General features: G+C 33.5%; 1 protein-coding gene across 1 annotated transcript in view; it reads right to left on the reverse strand.

Moving 5' to 3' along the window:
* Znf804a (zinc finger protein 804A) overlaps positions 1–16847 on the reverse strand; it is a 285210-nt gene extending 268363 nt beyond the window's left edge. The window contains exon 1 of the mRNA XM_076866916.2: positions 16737–16847. Coding sequence (XP_076723031.2) covers positions 16737–16847 — 111 coding nt within the window. The remainder of the gene's footprint in view (positions 1–16736) is intronic.
* Between the last annotated feature and the right edge of the window lie 4313 nt (positions 16848–21160).

The following is a 21160-nucleotide window of genomic DNA, read 5'->3' on the forward strand; positions in this document are numbered from 1 at the left end:
CGATATTATCTTCTGAGTTTCTATTTTTAAAGATATTTACAATTAATTTTATTTTTTATCATGCAGTGTTTCTACCTTCTCTTTTGCAATGAACTATGTTGACTTCTTTCATTCTCTATCTCAAAAGTTATTACAATATTTTATTTGCATAAAGATCCTTAACTCTGGAAAATGATCCTATTTTACAAGCTAAGAACATTCTAGACCATAGATATAAGTAAAAGCAAGAAAAAAGTCTATAACGTGTTTTTTTAAAAATAAAATAAAAATATCTAACACACTTAAAGATTTTGCTATGGCTAAATTAGTCTTAGAGAAGATGGATGAGGACAGAGATGATAAGAATCCTCTTTACAAATCTCGTCAAAGGGCTGCTCAAAGGCTTCTTCCTGATTCCTCCCTGTTCACACATCACAAGGTGCTTTCTTCCTCCCTCTTCTCATTCCCTATTCCTGTCCTCTGCAGCACAAGCAGCAATTAAGAGAAAATAAATTTAGAAGCACCATCATCTTACCAAAAACCCATATGAAAAGGCTTGAGACAGTCACCTTTCTGGTACTCTCCCTGAAAATAATCTTCTAAGAAAGATGGAAGGGTAACCTGTACATTATGAATTGTCTCAATTTGAAAGTCATCCTTCTATAAATGTGTGCTGCCAAGCTCAGTGATTAGAAAATGAACAGTTTCTTTTATTTTATTCCTACAAATGACTAACCCAATAATATATTCGAGAAAATGATGTTGCACTTACAGCTATAAACAGCTTACAAATAATTCTCTCCTTTAGGAAGAAAACATTTATGACTCTAAATAGTAAATACAATACTGCAAACACCAAGAAAAAAAAATGCTGAAAGAAAATGGCAAAATGAATTGAAAGTTAAAAACTTTTTAACCTTTTAACCCCTGAATTTCCCTGAAAGTGTAGCATCTTTTATTAAATAATATTTAGTTATTCTATAACATGGAGATATATAATGGCCATACAACATACCATTTGGTACTTGACTTAATCTAATTCACTAGCTTCTCTTCAATTTTCAATATTGAAAAAAAATGGAAGCATGAAAATGTATTTGGTAAATACATTTTGATAAGCTAAAAAATGAGTAAAAATTGCAATTTTAAATCAGTATCCAGATTTGGTAATAAAAATAGGAAAACAAAGGGAGAAATTAAAGAAAAAATGTGTACAAATAAAATCCTGATATTTGAAGAAAATATTTAATTATTAATAAATATATATGTATACATATTTCTTATATATGTTCTATATAAAATATGTATGCACATATATTTCTAAATTCTAAATATTTATAGTTGTATATAGTCATATTTTTTTAGTTTAGAAGGATGTTACTTGTGTACAAAACAAAACAAAATTAAATAAAAATGGACATGTATATGTTAAAATCTTATATTCATATGTATTCTTTGTAGTGTCCACAAGACAGATTTAATAACAAAGACAAACATTTATAAGATATAACTTCTAAAATCGAAGTTTTCTTATTTGTAAAACAGCAATTGTTACAATACAAAATTAAATAGCTATTATGATTAAATTACACAATTAAGTAAATGTTTAGGCCTAAACTTAATGAAGAATAAATACTAAATAAATAAAAATATATATTAATTGGTTTATTTATAGGACTCAAAAATATAGTTTGAACCCGAGCTTGAGATAAGATTAGTACAGCCATTTCAAAGATTTAAAAAGTACATCAAATAGCTGGCTCAACCAAAAAAATTATTAATGTAGAACTTATTAGAATTGCAATCATAAAAATTCTAAACAATGATGAAATGAGTCCCTATATTCAAACATTGACTTTAGAGTATCAATCAAAATTTTTTTAAAATAAAATAATTTTATTCAAATTGGAAAGGATAATTGAAATGTGAAATCATTTGATTTTTAAAATATTATTAATATGCATCATTTTATTTACAAATCCAGGATGTCAATTGCTGAATCTTTGATACACTTTTCACAAAGTACCTAATGTATTACTATACATTCATAAAACTATTCATATTTTGATTACCTGATATTTATCTCAATTAATTCTTTCAATCTTTTGCTTTCTTATTCCACACAATGATTTTACAAAACGGCATATATTGAAAATTATTAAAAATCATGAAATGCATTATGTTATCTAATTTCTACATGAATTCATACATTCCAAGGCATGGATGAAAATGAATTTGAACAAGCTAACTAAATTTTCTTTGGAAAGCTAAAACTACAAATAGATTTTTTTCTTTTTACAAAGTGCAGTCTAACATTTTTATCACTTCTGTACATTTAGAATATGAAATTTTAAAATTATGTCTTTTATGTTCTAATTAAACAATTTTTTCTTTCTTTCCTTTTCTTTTTCTTTTTTTTTTTTAAAAAAACAATGAAACAAATATATTACTTCTAGCTCTGTTTTTGGTGGGGGTATTGGGCATGACTCAGGGGCACTCGACAACTGAGCCACATCCCCAGCCCTATTTTGTATTTTATTTAGAGACATGATCTCACTGAGTTGCTTAGTGCTTCACTTTTGCTGAGGCTGGCTGTGAACTTGTGATCCTCCTGCCTCAGCCTCCAAGCTGCTGGGATTATAGGCATGTGCCACTGCACCTGGCCTTTCTAGCTTTCTGAGGTTCTGTTGTAGAGGGTTAAGAAGTGGTGGGCAGAGAACTTAAGAAAGCATGAGAACAAGGCTTCATCTCTCATTCTAAAAACAAATATGTGATGTCCAAACATTCTTCTGGAACACGTCCATTGAAATTCGGCCAGATGCATTTCATCCTAGAAAAGTGAAAGTCATCTGGGAACTATTACAAAGCTAAATTCCTGGACTGCATCCACAGACATTAAGATTCAGTGTCTGTGATGTAAGTTTTAAAATGCATTTTCTGTACCTTCAGGTAATAATTATCTATCTAGGTTTGAATCTGTGCTCTATAGGATAATTATCTATCTAGGTTTGAATCTGTGCTCTATAGGATTTTAGCATAGAATAAACAAAAGAATCTACTTACACTATATATATAATATATATATGATTTATATATATTATATATTATAAAAATTTATATATGAAAATTATATATATATATATATATATATATATATATATGCTGAACTTTTCCAATCAACTCTAGGACCTTAATTTTATTGGACTCCCTTAACCACCTATTTCCTATTCTTTGGCATCTCATGTTCTATTTGACAAGCACACATTTATGCATTAGCTTTGGAAAGAAGGAAGGACAAATCTCCTTTCAAGATAACTATATTTATAAAAATTTCAATAGCATTGATTATGTACCAGACACTGAAATGGACACCTCCCTTAATAATCTTTACAACAAGCCTATTCACCCAACTTACTCAGCTCAAAGCATTTCAGTTGTAATTGTATATGATTTAAATAAAATGCTTGATAATTTAGTATACACCAGGGATTAAATCAGTTGAAGTTCTGTTATTGATAAAGGAACAGAAACTAAAGTCAAATGACTGATCCAGGTTGGAAAGCCAAAATTTAAACCTAGCTCTTTCTAGTTCCAAAGGCTTTAATACTTTTTATTAAAGAAAAAATAAAGAGGAAAATGGCAGGAAGCAAAGGAAGAAGTGAAACACGGTGAAAATTCTACATAAAACCAGAAATTTTGAAAAAAAAAATTCTATAGTTATCCTAATTCTCTCCAAAATTAGCTTATTAAGTGAAGCATAAAAAATACTTACTAGAAAAATATTAGGCTGCTGGCAGATTCAAAGGTGATCTTGTTGATCCAGGTTTGTTGGGGAAACAGAACCGTCCATATTTGGGCAAAATTTGGCCATTGATATTGCCTGAAATAACAGTGACTATTCAGCCCCAGGAACCTCTTACTGATGAAGTTATTGTGAAGCCACTGGACACTCACTGTGGTGCTCTCTTTACTATGCTTCATCTTCCTAGGATGAAATGCATCTGCCTGGAGTGATCCCCATTGACACTGTGCATCAGCATCATCCTGTCTTTGAATGTCTCTTCTTCCATTACATGGCTAAAACATGCCAGAAGGTAGGGAGAATGAAAACTACATTCCTTGCTTCACTGCCTACTACAGGGCTTGAGGTTGTTGAAAAAAAATAACCAGATATCATATTAAAGTCACCATTCATAGCATTCTCATGTGAAATCTACAAATCCTCACAGAATGCAGAATTCCAGCTGGGTTAGAGAATGGGGAATCATTTTTGGCATATTCCTGTCACTGTGGAGGTTTCTGTATTCTACAGTGTAATGGTATAATTTTTCATACAAATTTGAATAATTTTGAGAATTAAAAAGTTAAAAGAAATGCAACTGCATTCAGGAAAACAGCTTAAAGTGATACTAACTCAGGTAAGTTTGTATGTATCATAATGCAATTATTTAAGTCTATATACCTTCTTAGCTGAAATCTTCTTAATTGCAAAAGAAGAGTTAATAACACTCTCTCCCTCTCTCCTTCTCTCCCTCTCTTTTCTTTCCCTCTCTTCCTTTTCTCCCTCCTACTCTTTTTCTTTCTCAATTTCTAGGATTATGATCCTCCAGTGTAATTTTGGCTATTAAGTTACTTCATAATTCCCCCAAATCTGACCACTATTATTTTTAGATCTCTGATACTATATCAGGTGGATACATAAATCATTGTTTTGATTTCTGGTCCTTGGACAAAGCTAGTAGGGTGCTATGGACTTTCTGACAATATATACTCAGGCTGAAGGTGAAAGGAATACCCTCTACCACTATGTGATATAGAGAGAGGTGGAGAGAGAAGAAATTCAGGGAACAGTGAGGGTGGCAGAGGCAGAGAGAGAAAATATGAGTGATTTTGCTATGTTTGCCTATCTGTTTTGCCTTGAGCCCACAAATAGATACTGTCCTTATTTTATGTAGGGTACTGAGAGAAATCAGGAGTCTCTCCACTGACCTGAAACTATGGTTTTTATAGTTGCTAGAATTATATTTTCACTTTAATAATAATTTAAGATAGTAAGTATATTTGGATTCTGAAATGCAACTAAGTATTTATCCAATAGCATATGTGAATTAAACGTGGGCATATTTTAATTAAAGTGATTGGATATCTTAAGAAAATATCCTCAATTTCTCTTACATCATGAAATTATGCTTACAATATGCTAAGCACAATAGAAAGAGAATCAATTTGCTTAGATTTACTATTATTGTTTACTTCACTAACTTTTGCTGAAGAATAATGGGAATAGACTGCCTTAAATACAACTCACCAGAGCAGCAATATGTAATTCATACATCTGAAATTCTAAAAAGATCAGTGTACCTGAAAAATAGCTTAATATGATTTTGAAAAACAACATGTATCATTTATAGCAACTTTTCTAAGTCTAATTTATAGAAACGCATCTTTTATGTTGAATTAATATATCCAGTAATTGGTAATACAAATAAAACAGTTTATGCTATTTTATAAAACCTAGACCTTTTCCCTAATAAATGTATTGCCAATTGTTATGGAAGAAACATCACTATACAGTAATAAAACTTGGATATTTGAATACCAAATATTTTTTCAATAGTTATCACTTGTGGCAATCAAGAAAATATAGGATGAGTTTCAAAATTTTACATAAACTTTATTTCATATTTTAGCTATTCTATCAACAAATAATGGTTATCACAATTCACCTTTATTTTGTTTAATAGTGTTCATGAAAAATGTCAAATTTAATTATAAATCAATTATAAAATGAAAAGTAAATTTGGCATTAAGAGTTATGAAACTAGTAGACTGGAGTTACTACTGAGAACCTAGAAACATCAACCTCAATAGGGAAAACTGATACTTTTTCAAGCAAGATCACAGACTACAAAGATGTAATAAGTTACCAACTCTATGCCAGCATGTCCACATACTTCCCAAGTGAATGATGTGAATGAGGAAGAGTAGGATCAAAAATGATTACTTGGTAAAGTATAGGAACTGAGTTTGTAGCAATCACATCAAACCAACATCACATTTCCAAACTGACTTTTTAGATAATGAAGTTTTAGAGCGACTTTTAACAAATAAGACTGTGGTAACTATGTTTGATAAATTTATTATCTATGGTTATTTGTTCTGCCTATCTATATGAGAGAAACAAGAAATGTTATGCTGCCCCCTAGTGTAAATATTACTTTTGTAATATCAGAACTGCAGTGGTCAAAGAACATTGCAAGGAAATCACATAGGATTTATTATTATAGATAGTTAAAAGAAATTCTAATCTTTCTTAAAGTTTCAGTTTCCTATAGTTTTATGAGTTCTGAAAGACAAATAAATTACTAGTTCTGAACGTTTTCTTGTGATTTTCATCTGTTTATCTTCTAAAATATTTAGGGGCCAGCCTAAGGGAGGAGACTTCATAACATTACTGAGATAAGTATAAGTAAGGGTATCATGAGTAAACTGGGTGCTATGGCACAAATTGTTTTCAACCACCCAGAATGCACATGTAGCAACCTTAATGCCAATGTGATGGTATCAGGAGGGGAGATGGGAGATGGTGTAACCTCAGGAGCAGATTAGTGCCCTTGAAATGGAGGGCTAAGAAAATCCCTTTTCCCTTTACTTCCATTTGAAGTTAGAAAAGCCCTTCTGTGAGGAAATAAGCCCTCACCAGATACCAGATTGGCTGGCAGCCTGTCCTTGAACCTTACAACCTTTGGGTCTGTGAGAAATAATTTCACGATTTACATAAGACACCCAATCAATGATATTTTGTTACAGCAGCACAAGCAGACTAAGACACTGAGTAAAAAAAACACTAATATGGTTCAATATTAAAGGTGTTAGAATTATGTTAAGTCCAGATATATTGAATTGAATGATAGAAATTCCAGTTAAAGAAAATAAATGATACAGCAAGAAATACTTGTAGTAGTTACCACAACTTATTGCACGCTTCTGTGGCAAATATTGTGCAATCCAATACATATTTATTATCACACTGGGTTTACAAATTAGTTTTCTACATAGGTATCATCGCATTTTTTTCAATGTTAACATAACTGATAATGAAATAAGTGAATCTTACCAAGGTCTTAAAGCTAGGGACTAATCATGGTAGATGTCTCTTGTCTAATTAATTCCCTCTTTTTCTTACTAACCTAACATTGACTTATTGAAATTAGTATTGTGTTAGCTTAATAAACCATATTTTAATATTTTATTCTACTTAGGAATGGTTTTCTAAAACAGTTCTGGACAAAGAGATATAAGCCAATATTGTTGGAAAGAAATCATGCAAAGCAAACATCACTTTTTTTCCTTCCTCCGTATTCCTTTTTTTTTTTCCTCATTTAATAGTGTAGATGTGATGACTAAAATAGTGACCACACTGTAACTATAGGAAAAACGCAAATAAAATCAGAGAATCTTTAGCCTTGACATTATCAAACCACTTAATATATCTTACTGTAGAATTCTTTTATGAATATATATATATATATATATGTGTGTGTGTGTGTGTGTGTGTGTGTGTGTGTGAGACTAAGACACATAATTTTTATTCTGGGTTTGGATTACAGGCAATGATCTTCACTATTTACTAATATAGAGGTAGAGATAGGATTTGAGTTCAGATCTATCTGGTGATAGAGTATTTGGATTTTCAATCATTTTGTAAATAAAAGGGAAAGTACTTTAGACATTCTAAGTTGGATGCAAGAGCACAATTCTGTAGTGAAAGTACTCTCTAGTGAAATCACTTCATCCATACATTGACTATCTTCAACAAAAAGCAGAGATTTGCTCAGCATCAAGTTTTGAAATACTTATCATTTATATCTTTGTGTGTGTGTGTGTATGTGTGTGTGTGTGTATGTGCTGGTGATACTGGGGATTGAATCCAGGACTTCATACACACTACAGACATACTAGGCAAGCCCTCTACCATGGAGCTACGTGTCCAGCCCTAAATATCATGATCCTGCCATTCTGTCCTTGACCAGCACTAGAAAAAGAAAATTCTGACCACTACAGCCTTTCTTTTCTTCAACTAGTCTCCTGAGTAACTTATTATCCAAAATTTTCCTGCTTCCCATAACCTATTTAAAGTACTTAGAAACTCTCAAGAGTACAATCACTTTATTTCTAAATTTTCTCCAGACAAAATTTAACTACTCCACATTAATATTCTTTAGATGTTTCCTGACTAAGGGACACATGTAATCTGATATGGATGGGTGATGGGACTTCATGTTTGTGTCTTCCAAATGCATATGCTAAAATTCTAACCCCCTAACAATGTGCTGTGTTAGAAGAGGGGCCTTGAGAAGGTAATGGTCATGAGAGTGCAACTCTCATGAATGGGGTCTATGCTCTTACAAGAGACAGGAGAACTTATCTCCTCTGTTCTCTAACATGTGAAGATACAGGCTTATCAGAATCAGGCATATCATATTCTGTACCCTCAATGATGTTGATCACAAAGAAGCCCAGAACTCCCAAATTATCCTTCAGTTCCTAAACTTTAATACCCATATGTCTAGGTTACATCCTCTTTTCTGACATAACTCTCTGTTTCCACATGACCTAAAACTTTTGGTCTGTGTCCACTTGAATTCATAAGTGCCTATAATCAATCAATTTCCACAGCTTTAAGTTTTTTCCTTAACCTTTTTGCTTCGACTGAAAGTTGTTTCTCTTGGAAACATGGTTCCTCTGTATCTGTCTCAGGAGATGGAGGTGTTTATTTTTCCAAAATCTTCTATTAATGTGGTAATAAGGGGCATGCATCCTCCATGTTCCACCTTGATGCTTCTCAATCATTCGCCTACCTCATTCATCCCTAAGTCCCTAGCTTTGAATATCATTTCCCTAAATTCCCCATTCTCTTATCCTCTGATCACCTCTGTTCTCTGATCATCTGTAACTTGCCTGTCCTTTCCATTAGCAGCCACCCATTCCATGGACATATCTGAGAGAGAAATGAGCAGCTGCTGATAACTGTCTGTACTGAAAACAAAAGAAATGGTGTTCTCTTATTACACATGAACAGTTTCAGGGTACACTAACATCAAATGAGGTCATTGTATGATAGTGATAGAGACAAAAAAGACTATGCCTCAATCATGACTGATCACAGACAAAATATAACATCTGTTTTTGATACCAATTGTTTTTGTTACCCAACATCCCCATCTACCAGCCAACATGAGCAAAAGTAGATTTTCTACCCTACAACTTTATATCCTCTCTGTTCCTTTTGCCTTCTATTTAAAACGTACTAAGAAACCAAGAGTAGAAGTGGCCTTTCTTTATCATAGTACAAAATCCAGAAATAATGATTTAAACATAATTACCTCACAAAATCCCAAATCCTGTAAAACTATTCTTCATGCCTTCTTCATGAGATGTTGCAAGGTTCCCCATGATGAACAATTTACCTCATTCCAACAAATAGCAACATACTAATTAGGTTCAATTAGAGTTGCAGTCCTGGTAATTTTGGCTACTGGAAATTTACATAATTCTGTGTTTTTCATGAGAATATTCTGTTCATAGAATGTAAATTCTTTATTCTACATAACTTCATGTAAAGCCCATTTTCTTAAATTTGGGATACCAAAATGTACACTTCTGAAATTGTATTGAAATATTTCTCTCATTTAGTGATATTCTAACTTTCTTCAAGTACAACTAATGCATACTGAAGTAGAACTGATAAGAATAATTATGATTTTGCATAAATAGCAGTGTATAACATCAAATTTTGTGGAAGTGAGATTGAATTAGAGATAGATTGTAATCAAGACAAATGTTTCAAATAATTCTCAATGTGATTATGAAGAAAAACAGAAAATGTTTACAATAAGCTCCATCATCTTTAAATCTATATAGTTATCAACATCAACTCACCTTTTCCTATTAAGTCCAAATAGGATTCATATTTCCATCATTTAGCTGTCTTAATGTAAAAATGGTATTATGAACTGATACTCTGTATCAGAGTTTTCCAAATAAACAGAACCAATAGTGTGTGTATGTGTGTATTTATTTTTAGGAATTAACTCAGTAACTATAGGCCCTAGTAAATTTGAAATATGAAAGGCAGTAGGCAAGTTGGAAACTCAGGAGTTGAGACAGTTGTCTTCAGGAAAAATTTCTTCTTCAAGAAATTCAAGTTATTGTTGAAAGAACTTTCAGCTGCTTGTGTGAGGTCAAATCATATTATAGAGGGTAATGGTCTTTAAAGTTAAAGTCACCTGATTCTAGTGGTTAGCTGCATCTCCTCCAAATACCTTCAAAGCAGTACCTAGATTAGTATTCGATGAAATAAACAGTTACTATTCTAGTTAAGACATGAAAGTAGCCCTCAGACGCATCTTAGCCCAATTTTCTAAAGCTATTAAGAACAAAAAAGTTACCTTTCAGTTTGGACACAGGAATACCATCATAAGTTATTAGTATATTAGAACTATTTTCATTCATTGAGAAAATTATGTAACTTTCCTACAGTGGTGCCAAACCATTATGAAAGAGTTCAGGGTAGTACATCAGGTAATGGACTTTGTTTACTTTGACAACTAGGATTAAATCTTAATTATTTATTACTCCCATTTTATCTTACATTGTGCTAGGAAGTGTATTACAATACATTTATAAAAATTAATGAATCCTTGCTAGCTGGAAACACTGTCATAAATATACTATACATTGCAAGGTTTTCTCAGATGCAATGGATAATTTAAAATAAAACACATCAAGCGATATCAGACTAAAAGTTTTAGAAACTAAAAATAACAAAATTACACATCTTACTTTTAATAGTTAGCAATATAAAAATGTAATAAATAGAAATGATTTTATGAATTTTGGCTGCAGTATACCACAGAGGATACTTGCTATTTATTTTTCTCAGAGGATTACTTAAATTCTTAACACACAGAAATCTTCTTCAAAAGAACTCTCACAGTCAACAGGGTCACTGAAGAAATTACTTCAATATTGTATTATTCTCACAGATATAATTATTTATACCATTACCTTAAAATAAGATTTCTGCTACCCATAATACTTTTCCACCTATGATACTTTTAATAAAGCATTTTTAAAATACTTTTGGTGACCTACACTTGTTTCAGTATAAATTCAAATTATATTCAAAAATTTAGAATTAGTCTTGAAAAAGACAAAAACAATAAGAAAATACCCAACCACCAACGGCTTGAATACAAAGGTCTGCAATTTTATTTTTATTTTGTTATTTATTAGTTTATTTATTTATTTTTGGTGGTGGGAATTGGATCCAGATCCTGGCACATCCCAAGCACATACACTCTACCACTGACATGTACTCCAGTCCTAATTTGCAATTTTAAATGAAAAAAAAAATCTATAACCCTCAAATTTCTAAGTGGTTCTTCTTATGCTAGCATTTCTAGATATTTGATTTGGAGAATACTGTTAATGAGTTCAACTAATATATAGTAAACAGTTAAGGAAAGTGTGAATATGCTGAAAACTTTTGAAGACCGTTACTGTTTTGAAAGTTGGTACACGAAGAGTATATTTTTAAAATTAAAAATACTTCTATATTCTCATAGGTAAACTTTGACTTTGATTTTAAGCCAGGAATAGTAACTTTAAGTTTCCTCATTGGTTGATAAGGGAACATAAAAAAATTAAATAACTATATAGCAAGAAAAAGCAGAGTAGAATAGTGGTAAATTATAAGGATAATTCCTTCAATGGCATCTAACCCCAAGTATTGTAAAACACTGTAAATACTGAACTCTTCCCCAAGCTGTGTTTGGGGAAGAGTTCTGAAACCTTCTGAAACCTCTGGATTAGATGGGCCTTGAAGCTTTTGCCCATCTGTATTTTGAGTGCAAACATAATTATACCCATCAACAGCCAAGAAGACACCAGTGCAGATCTAACAAGTAAAGAAAATATGTCACTATTTGAATTTCAGCTGTCTAGAATAAACATTTAATAAGCTATCAAAGGTATGTAGAAATCATGGGTATTAATTAACAACATTCTTCTTTAAAATATTGCCTACATTTTTGAGTCATGATTATAAAAGTCCAACTGTCTCAGATTTTCTTTAACTTGAATAACATGTTCTAAAAATGCATATGCTGTAAAATTTCACTTCACTAAAAAACAAATAGAGCAAAGAAGAAATGGCATGGCACATTAAGTTCAGAAAAATGAGACACAAGATAACTTTTAATACTGAATTAAGAGTTTGAAAGAAACTTGGAAGAATATATAATAAGATATTTATGCACAAGTTCATAAAGTGGGGAATTTGGAGATATATTAAGATAGCACATTAATAATTCACCATCTCTCCTAAACTCCCTTGAGGCTGTTTATCCAATAATATTAATTTTTTAACAACAATCAACAATCAGTCTTTTACCAATCATAATTGAGTTTGGGTAAGTGGAGAAACCTTTTAAATTACATTTTTTAGGAAAGACTATGTATGATTGAAAAGCATAAATAATATAACATTCTACAATGATAATTAAAACAAAAAGCTATATAGTATATTTCAAAGGCCTACCTAAATAAATTTGTGATTTCCTGTATACACAAAGGAAAACAATTTTCCTACTTTCTAAAATTAATACATAAGAAAATATCCTGAGTGACAAGAAACCCTACAAGCATATCAAATATATTTTCAACAGAATCAAAATGAACAGGAGCATCACTGAATAAATCTTAGCACATAATATTTAGTATGTAATATATAGCGCCTGTGGTGCCCATAATAGTGCACAACTGAGGCACCTCAACAAAATCAAATGAACTAAATTACAAATATGTTGAGAACCAATTAATAACACTCTTCTCTTCCTAAATCTGTTAGTTCCTATACTGAAATTGGAGAAACGGGGCCTATATCAGACAGAACTTAGTGATGTTTATATATTTGAAGATAAGAAGTAAAACAAATTTAAATTCAAATTATTCTATAACTCTGGTACTATTCTTCCTTACCTGGAGGCAAATAGTAAAGTAAAATTCCTTTGACAAATAGATTAACCAATACTATCTCTTAATCAAATTATAATACTTATCCTTATGGATTCCAAAATTTGGATTATGTCAGGAAATCTGTATGATACTATTGACTCACTCTGTGACCTCAAAACTACCATTCAGTGAAATAAATGTAATGCTATTATATGAGAAACCAAAATGCTGATCAACAAACAGAATTAAGAAAATTAATAGTAACTTCCAAAATTCCAAGGGCAAACCCCAAGTTCTATATTACAAGTGATAGTGATTAGAAATAACTTATTCCATGTTAAATATATATTGCATATCTGGATAGCTGTTTTAAACTCTATAAATAAGGAAAACAAGCTTTTTGGCTCAATTGCAATAAAAACTATAACTTAATGGGTCTATCCAAACAGCAGTTGCTTACACAGCAGTGGATTGAAAAAACTTAAAGAAAAATAATAAGAATACATGGAACATAAACTTTTTTCATAGTCATTAAACCATATAACTTATCCAGAAATCCTGGGGCTACTTTGTTTCATAAAAGTAAAGTTATATCATAGATATGATACAATTTGCAATAGAAATCAGGATAAGACATTTCTAAATGGAGATTTATATATTTTTACTTAAAATGGCCAAGTAGAATATATTTAAAAGTTCATGAATAAGTTCAAAATTAATAACAGTCTTAATCTTTAAATGTGCTTCTTTTTTTCAAGATTTTATGTATGGGTGATAGATGGAAAGGACTGCATAGTTTGATAATCTCTTTAATATGAGTGGCAGTATCGAATTCTGAATTTAGGACTTAATAATTAATCAATGTCACTGAAACCTGAGTTACACTGGTTATTTATGCAAGTAACATTTTATTCATGACAGAATACTGTACTAATAGATATATATTATCTTAATCTTATAAATTTGTGAAATTTTATAAAATACTTATTAATGTGAATTTAAAAATAAGTAATATGTTCATTAATTATCTATTAATTGAAAATAATTCAGTTTCTTAGGGTAAAATAGTTAAGTTGTGCTTTCCTGAAATAAGAAAAAAACACTTAAATATGTTAAATTCTTTTGAATTTAGTGTATATTTAAAAACGCAGAAATGTGAAGATTTTTTAAAGGTAAAATTCAAGTATGTCAAAATCAAATATAAAATAAAGTGAAAAAGTCTCATATTATGACTCCACAAATCAGAGGTTAAAACAATTGCACATGAGATTTTGTGTGTCAATTTTAAAATTTGAAAATACAAATTAAAAACATGACATGCATAAATCCTTACTTAATTTTTAAAAAACGTGGACATGTATTTATATTAAGTTAATATTTGTGCTTCTTATTAAGTTGTTAATTCAGACATTTGAGCTTCAATTTTCTATTTTTAACTGTTAGCAAGTTTTAACTTTCAGCAAATCTTCACAACACCCTATGTGCTTTAAAATAGTACATTTTCAGGTAAGTATGGACAGCTCTTTTTCATATGTAAAATTATTCCTTGATGAATATTTCCCAAAATATTCTATAATTCTTAATGTTAGGCATAAATCTCATTGTCTTCAATAACAAAACTTTAAAAATCTAGAAAACATACATATATATTATCAAGGAAAAAAATAGTTTCAAACACAATTGGATCAGAATATAAAAATCTGTATAATTTCAGTCAGTATAAAGTCTTATACAGAAGAAATACAAACTTGGGCAGTTCATAAACAACTTGGAAGGACTATCATGAAAGTTCTTGTAAGTCTCTTTCATTATAACTAAGATAAATATGGTCAAGTATATTATCTATATCTGTTAATTCTGACATTTACCTACATTTCAGTGTATTTATCTCATATAACTGACTGCTGTTATCATCTATTTTAACAAGGTTACACTGGCAAAAGTAGACTTTAACTTATCTTTTGTCAATATGAGTGATAAAAAGAACTAGTCAACTTCAAGCATATGACAAAGAATTCAGAATATGCAAACTCAACCATTGTTAGAAACCACAAGTTGACTTATAATCAAGATTAATAGCATCTTAACAAGAGGAGGTTGGGAGAATAACTATTTTTCTATGAACTCTAAGGTATACTTTATCACCTGCACCATCACAGTAACTATGAAAATAAAGTCTCATTCAGTAAGTTTGCCTTTTCCCTCAGTGAAACTTGATTTAAAAAACAAACTTGTGTTTACTTTATCCAAAACAAAAGTCTTTCCCCTCCCAATTCTGCCTTCCCTCCTAGTTGAGATCTCTGGCCAGAACAATTTTAATACTCTCTTTAACCTCTGCCTACTTTATATGATACTCCAATAATGAAGTCACCAGAAGAGTGCTATTTACTTTCTTTTGTTCAGCAACAAAAACAACAACAGGCCACATCCAGAACAACAAAAGCATCATACTTGCCCTGGCTTTTTGAGTCTTAAATGAACTGAAAAGAGGTAGATAATAAATTCAAGGGGAAAAGAATATATCAATTAATGTCAAAGTTCACTTAAAATTTTAGATGAGAATTTCTTATCCTTGGAAAAAAAACACACCACAATTTTTTTTAATTCATGTAGTAACACATTTTGAGATATATTTAGAAAATAGATTAAGAATACTGTATTTACTTTTTATCTATTTGGTCCTTAAACTTCTATTCTGCACATTCAGGCTAAGTAATCACTGAGAGGCTGCTTGCTAATGGGCCCAGACTTAGTGAATCAGACCTTTGTATACTGCACCTTATTTTACTCTCTATAGTGTACTTCTTTTTTTTTTTTTTTTTTTCTTTATGGATGTGTATATTTCTCTAGACATACAAGTATATGAGAGTTGTCTGCAGGCTGGTTTTGTAGCCACTGGAATTTAGAAGGAATGAAGGAGATATCACCCAGCACTATTTCAGTGCTCAGCACATCTTCTCCCACCAATCAGGAGTGCTCTTTCTACTAGGATGCTGAAAGATGAAGCGCTGTGGTCTAGTGAGAACCTTCCAGCCACTGCATGGATTCTGTTTGTCTAACATGTTTTTTTTTTTAATGATTCTAATCGTGATACAGCGATCACCCTTCATTCTTATCCCCAACCTGTTTAGAATAACAAGTTGAAAGCTGACAGCATGGGTTTTGGAATCATTTTTAGTGTTAGCTTAGTACTGACAACTTCTCATGAGAGAAGTTTGCTGACAGTTGGTCCTTCAGGGAAGAGCCCCAATACAAACTCTTTCTGAGACCATCACTCAGTCCCTCCACTTCCTCTATGCTACCAGCCACATGGCTCCCTGCCTCAATCAGAAACACACATCCTCATTCACCTTCAGCTTCCTAAATCAAAAGATGTTATGGGGTCACTTAGGGTTAGGACTCCTTTCATTTCCAAAAGATCCTGTTGACAAAACATGCTTCAAATAAGGAAAGATTGTGATCATCTTCAGCATTATGGAATGAGGTGGAGAGAGTCTGGAGCATTATGGAAGTGTCAATCAAAGCCATGGATCATAGCTTTACTGAGATTCCTTTCTCTTTCTATCTCTAATTATCACCCACTCCCATCAGGTAAACAAATTAATATATTATAAACCAAATTGAATAGCAGCACTTCCAAAACCTCTCAGTAGTCTCAATCCTCCAAATGTCCTCTTAGATGAGAGAGAGAGAGAGAGAGAGAGAGAGAGAGAGAGAGAGAGAGAAAGAGAGATTACCAGAGTTTTGTTCCCGTTCTTGCTGAGAGGGCCCCGGAAAACTCCCTTGATGTTGCGAAAGTGTCCGTTGCTGAGATGCGTGGAGCTGATGACAATGTAGTAACACTCCATGGGGCAGCCGCCGCCTCCTCCACCGCAGCCGCCGCTTCCATGCACCCCGCGCCCGCAGCCGCAGCGCGTCAGAGCCCGGGGAGGGTGGGCTGGGGACCCGCCAGGAGGGCAAACGGCCGCCTCTCTTGCCTGCCCTGGGGAGACAGGATCACTACACCCCTCTGCCGTGCGCGCCGAGGCTCCTCCGCCTCCGCATGCTCGCTGCGCTCTCCCTCTCAGTCTCTGTGAGTGAGTGTTTCTCTTCTAATTCGCGGTGGGACTGTGAGCCCCACGGGAGGATCCTGGGAGGGGAGGGGTCCGAAGAGACAGGACCAAGCCCAGGAGAAGTCAGTGCCCGCGTGGCTGCCGAGCGGAGCCGGGCAGCGGGAGCCGCCCGCGCGGCAGTAGCAGCGGCGGCGGTGGCAGCATCCCCCGCGCTCGGCGCCCGCACTCGGAGTTGCTGCTGCTGGCAGGCATGAGTGTTATTATAGTGAGCGGCGTTGCCGGTCCATTGCACTGAGCCAATGGCAGGGAGCCACTGGGCTGATACTGAGAGCTGTCAGAGGAGTACATCTGTCACCCGCTGCCTCCCCCCGCCCTCCCCCGCCGCCGCCGGGACCCACGGCCGCGCCAGCCCTGGCGCGAGTGGGAGCGCCCCGCACAGCGCCGCGGCCGCAGAGGGCCGGGGAGGCGACGGCCACCGCAGGCGGGCGGCACAGCGGCCCGCCACCGAGAAGTGGGAGACTCCTGTAAGGTGCGGGCGGAGGGGAAAATGAAGAGACCGTGGTTTCTTGTCTGCCAGTTGGGGTGGGGGTGGGGGCGAGGGGAAATAAATAAATTAATAATTCAATACCAAAGCCAATTGCTTCCAACTGCAGCGAATCCAGCCGCGGCTTCTCTCTCCCTCAAGATAATTGCTACCCGTTGGGGTTGGTTTATACGATTCTATTTGTTTTATATATATATAATGAAGACTGGTATCCTGTTCAGAATCTTAGAAAAAGGAGAGGGAAGAAAATGTCCCCCACCCACCACCCCCACCCATTTATAGAAATCATAAGTGCTGATAGTCTGGGGGAGGGGAGTTGTGGCAATGTGAGTGGAAGTGGATAGAAGGTAAAAACAGGGACTCCTGATTTATATGTTCCCTGTCCTGGCTTTCCCTTCATCCACCTCCTGTGGGAACATTGGTTCTTCCTAAATTGCCAAAGCTGAGAGGAAAGGGATGCTTTGCGGCACACGAAGCTGCAGCCACAAGCTTGCTTTGCATTTCTCTCTAGTTCTTCTCCCACTACAGAGAGTGCTAGTGAACAAAAGCGTTCGCCCTAGAAGCGACCTGAATGGAAAAATCTCCCGCACAGGAACTAATGGGTTTGTCATGGAAAGTAGGAAATGGGGTCTGCTGCTTTCCTTGGAGACAAGACTATTGGGCTGAGCTTTAAGGGGTCAAGGCAGCCATCAGCCTGGTCGTGTCCTCCCACCTAGTGGATTCTCTCTTTGTGTAAGTTTAGCTCCTCTGAGGTGGTGGAGTGAGGGCATCCCATCAGGTACAAACACACCATAGATCTGCTACTACTATACGACTCATTAAGCGGCACTTAAAAAGATCGATAATGGTCGGTGGGAGGCTAGGAGATGGTGCCTTCAATGGATTTACCTAAGGCTTTATTTTCCTTTTGCCTTGAAACGCTTAATTGGTTAAAGCAGATTCCAGACATTCTGATGCCCCTATGTCAGAGTAAACTGCAGTTTGTTACAAACTGTGTTTAACTTATTTATTTGGAGGTCAAAATGCAACACAGTCCATTTTGTACATCCTATATGGGAATAATTTTATGTAGCATTGACCTTGCAAATCATAATATGGTCCTTAATGAAGGTAACAGTTTGATTTCACTTTTTGAAGAAAGAAATAGAGAAGAAAAAGAGTCTTAATAAGAGAGCCAGTATTCCTGTGAGTAAATTATAAATTATAGGTGATAGAACAGGGGAATGCTAGATCCATCAAAAGAAAAATTCTACATGCATCATGCTTTAATCTAAAAAAAGTTGATGTGGATTGATTAAAGCTCATTATAAAGTGCCAGAGTTATTTAGACTTACTTGGCTAAATTTTTCAGATATCCACTTGGGGGAGTCTGGAAGTCTTGAGAGAGAAGTGATAATTTACAAAACTTCTATACTCTGTAGAAGAGCTCACCCAATGATTTGTTAGAATTCAATATGAACACAATTCTACTGGGAAAAAAAAATTCCAATTGATCCCCACTAAATATTGCATGGAAATTAAATCAATTCCTGGCTCTTATCATTACAGATTTTTTTTCTCTTTATATATTGAACACACAAGCATTATCTGCAAACATCACTTTGGGAAGAACTGCATGATTTTATGTCTTTTGAAATTTTGAAAACTCATTTATTAGACAGGAGAAAACATCTTTACTACTACTGAGCCACACCAAGGAGGTTCATAAGAAAATCAAAGAAGTATCCTATGTGAAAGGATGAGATAATGTTGTTTTATGAGTGTGTTAGTTCGAATAATCTAAAGGGATTTTTTTGAAGTATTTCTGAATACTTATGACTAGATGTTCAAATCTTTGTAGCATGAAATCTCAACTTCCAATTCAGGAAACAGGGAATACAGTTATAATCACTTATGTGGAAATCCATATTGTGTTTCTAGTGCCAAAGTTTTTATCTGTGTATCCTGTCTGTATGTGTACATACACATACCAGATAAAAATACACTTTAATGAAATCCCTTAGCAATCTCTGATAAAATTAAAAAGTTAGAGAAAAATATACCTATTCTACTTATTACTTTAATGATAAAGGGTGGCTTTTGGTCATATCTAATCCTATATATAAATGGTAACAAATATAACATAAACCTGCTATTAATCTATGTTACTAATTAAAAAAGAAAAGAGGAATTTTTGCATAAAATTTGTCATTTTTCTCTCTATATAAGGCCATCTACTATAAAATTAATTAACACTAAATGTGATCTGCAATAGTCTATGTCTAAACCTTGAACAAAGACATATTTTGGAAGAGACTTATTTTGTGCACCCTTATTCAAATTTAGAGGTCACAGTAATAATGGTCATTAAAATTAAATTACTGATTATGCTAAATGATAATCATTATGCTATTACCAAGTGAGCTCTGTTGCTAATAGACTCTTCATCACATCAACCTTAATGTTCAGAACAATAAGCCACTACCATGTAATATCTGGTTTCTAACTTTAACTAACAACTAATACAGACAATAGAATTCTTATATTTAAATACAAAAAGTACTCTTTTAAAAGTATTTTTGTAAAAAGAAAAAGAAAATGTAAGAAATGAAGACTTTCCCATCATCTCAGAGAAGAGATTATTTTTTCTGCAGCAATAAGTTAAAATCAGTAGCCAGTGATAAATTGTTGTGCCCTTCCATCTTGTTTTCATTTCTTTCTTTTTGTCTTGTTTTCAAGAGATTAAACACATGAATAAGCATCTTTAAATTCCTTATTGTGTCACAAGCTTTTATGATCTTCATGATCCATTCCTATTACATAATTCTGATATCTTTAAGACTGTTGATAACTGTTTTGATATGAATTATTTCTATAAATCATTCCACCTTAATTTTATGAATAAAGTTTTTTATATGTGTAATTTGGAAATCGTTTAATATATAACTTTTTATTATAAATATGTAGAATCAGTATTTTTAATCAGTCATTTAATATTTTTATAGAGTAATGATAGACCACATGCTCAATTCGTAACTCTACAACTGAAAATATGATTAAAATTTGAAGTATAAAAGTGTCATCAGTCCAAAAATTTACAGTTCATTTTTGCCACCACTCACTTCAATTTTGTCCTTTATACAATTGTATTTTAAATCAAGATCCTTTGCTTTGTGTTTATATTTGTAAACTCCACTCTTTGCTCCTCATTTTGCTTTGCTTAACCAAATATGGACATTATGTTCATGCTCAGTAATTAAGCATCGCTCCTTATCTGTTCTGGAATCACACAAGATTTCAGGACAATGTGGTTTTAATATGTAAAAACAAGTTCATACCCCCTTTCCCAGAGGAGTACCTGGAACCCAGGGTCTTGAATCCTAACCCTAATCCATTCAGGCCAGTTCTTTCAGAGTGAGGTAAATCTTCCCTGAGTTTGCCTACTGATGTGTGATTCCACATGCTATAACCTCCAGATGTCTGGACTTTCTACTCCCTGTCATAGAAATCTCTTGTTACTTTTGTTATGTTTGTCCATATAACTCCCCAACATTCACTGAATGACCCCAAAATTAGAATGACTTCT

The sequence above is a fragment of the Callospermophilus lateralis genome, chromosome 9 (genome assembly GCF_048772815.1).
Source record: "Callospermophilus lateralis isolate mCalLat2 chromosome 9, mCalLat2.hap1, whole genome shotgun sequence".
Taxonomy (NCBI): domain Eukaryota; kingdom Metazoa; phylum Chordata; class Mammalia; order Rodentia; family Sciuridae; genus Callospermophilus; species Callospermophilus lateralis.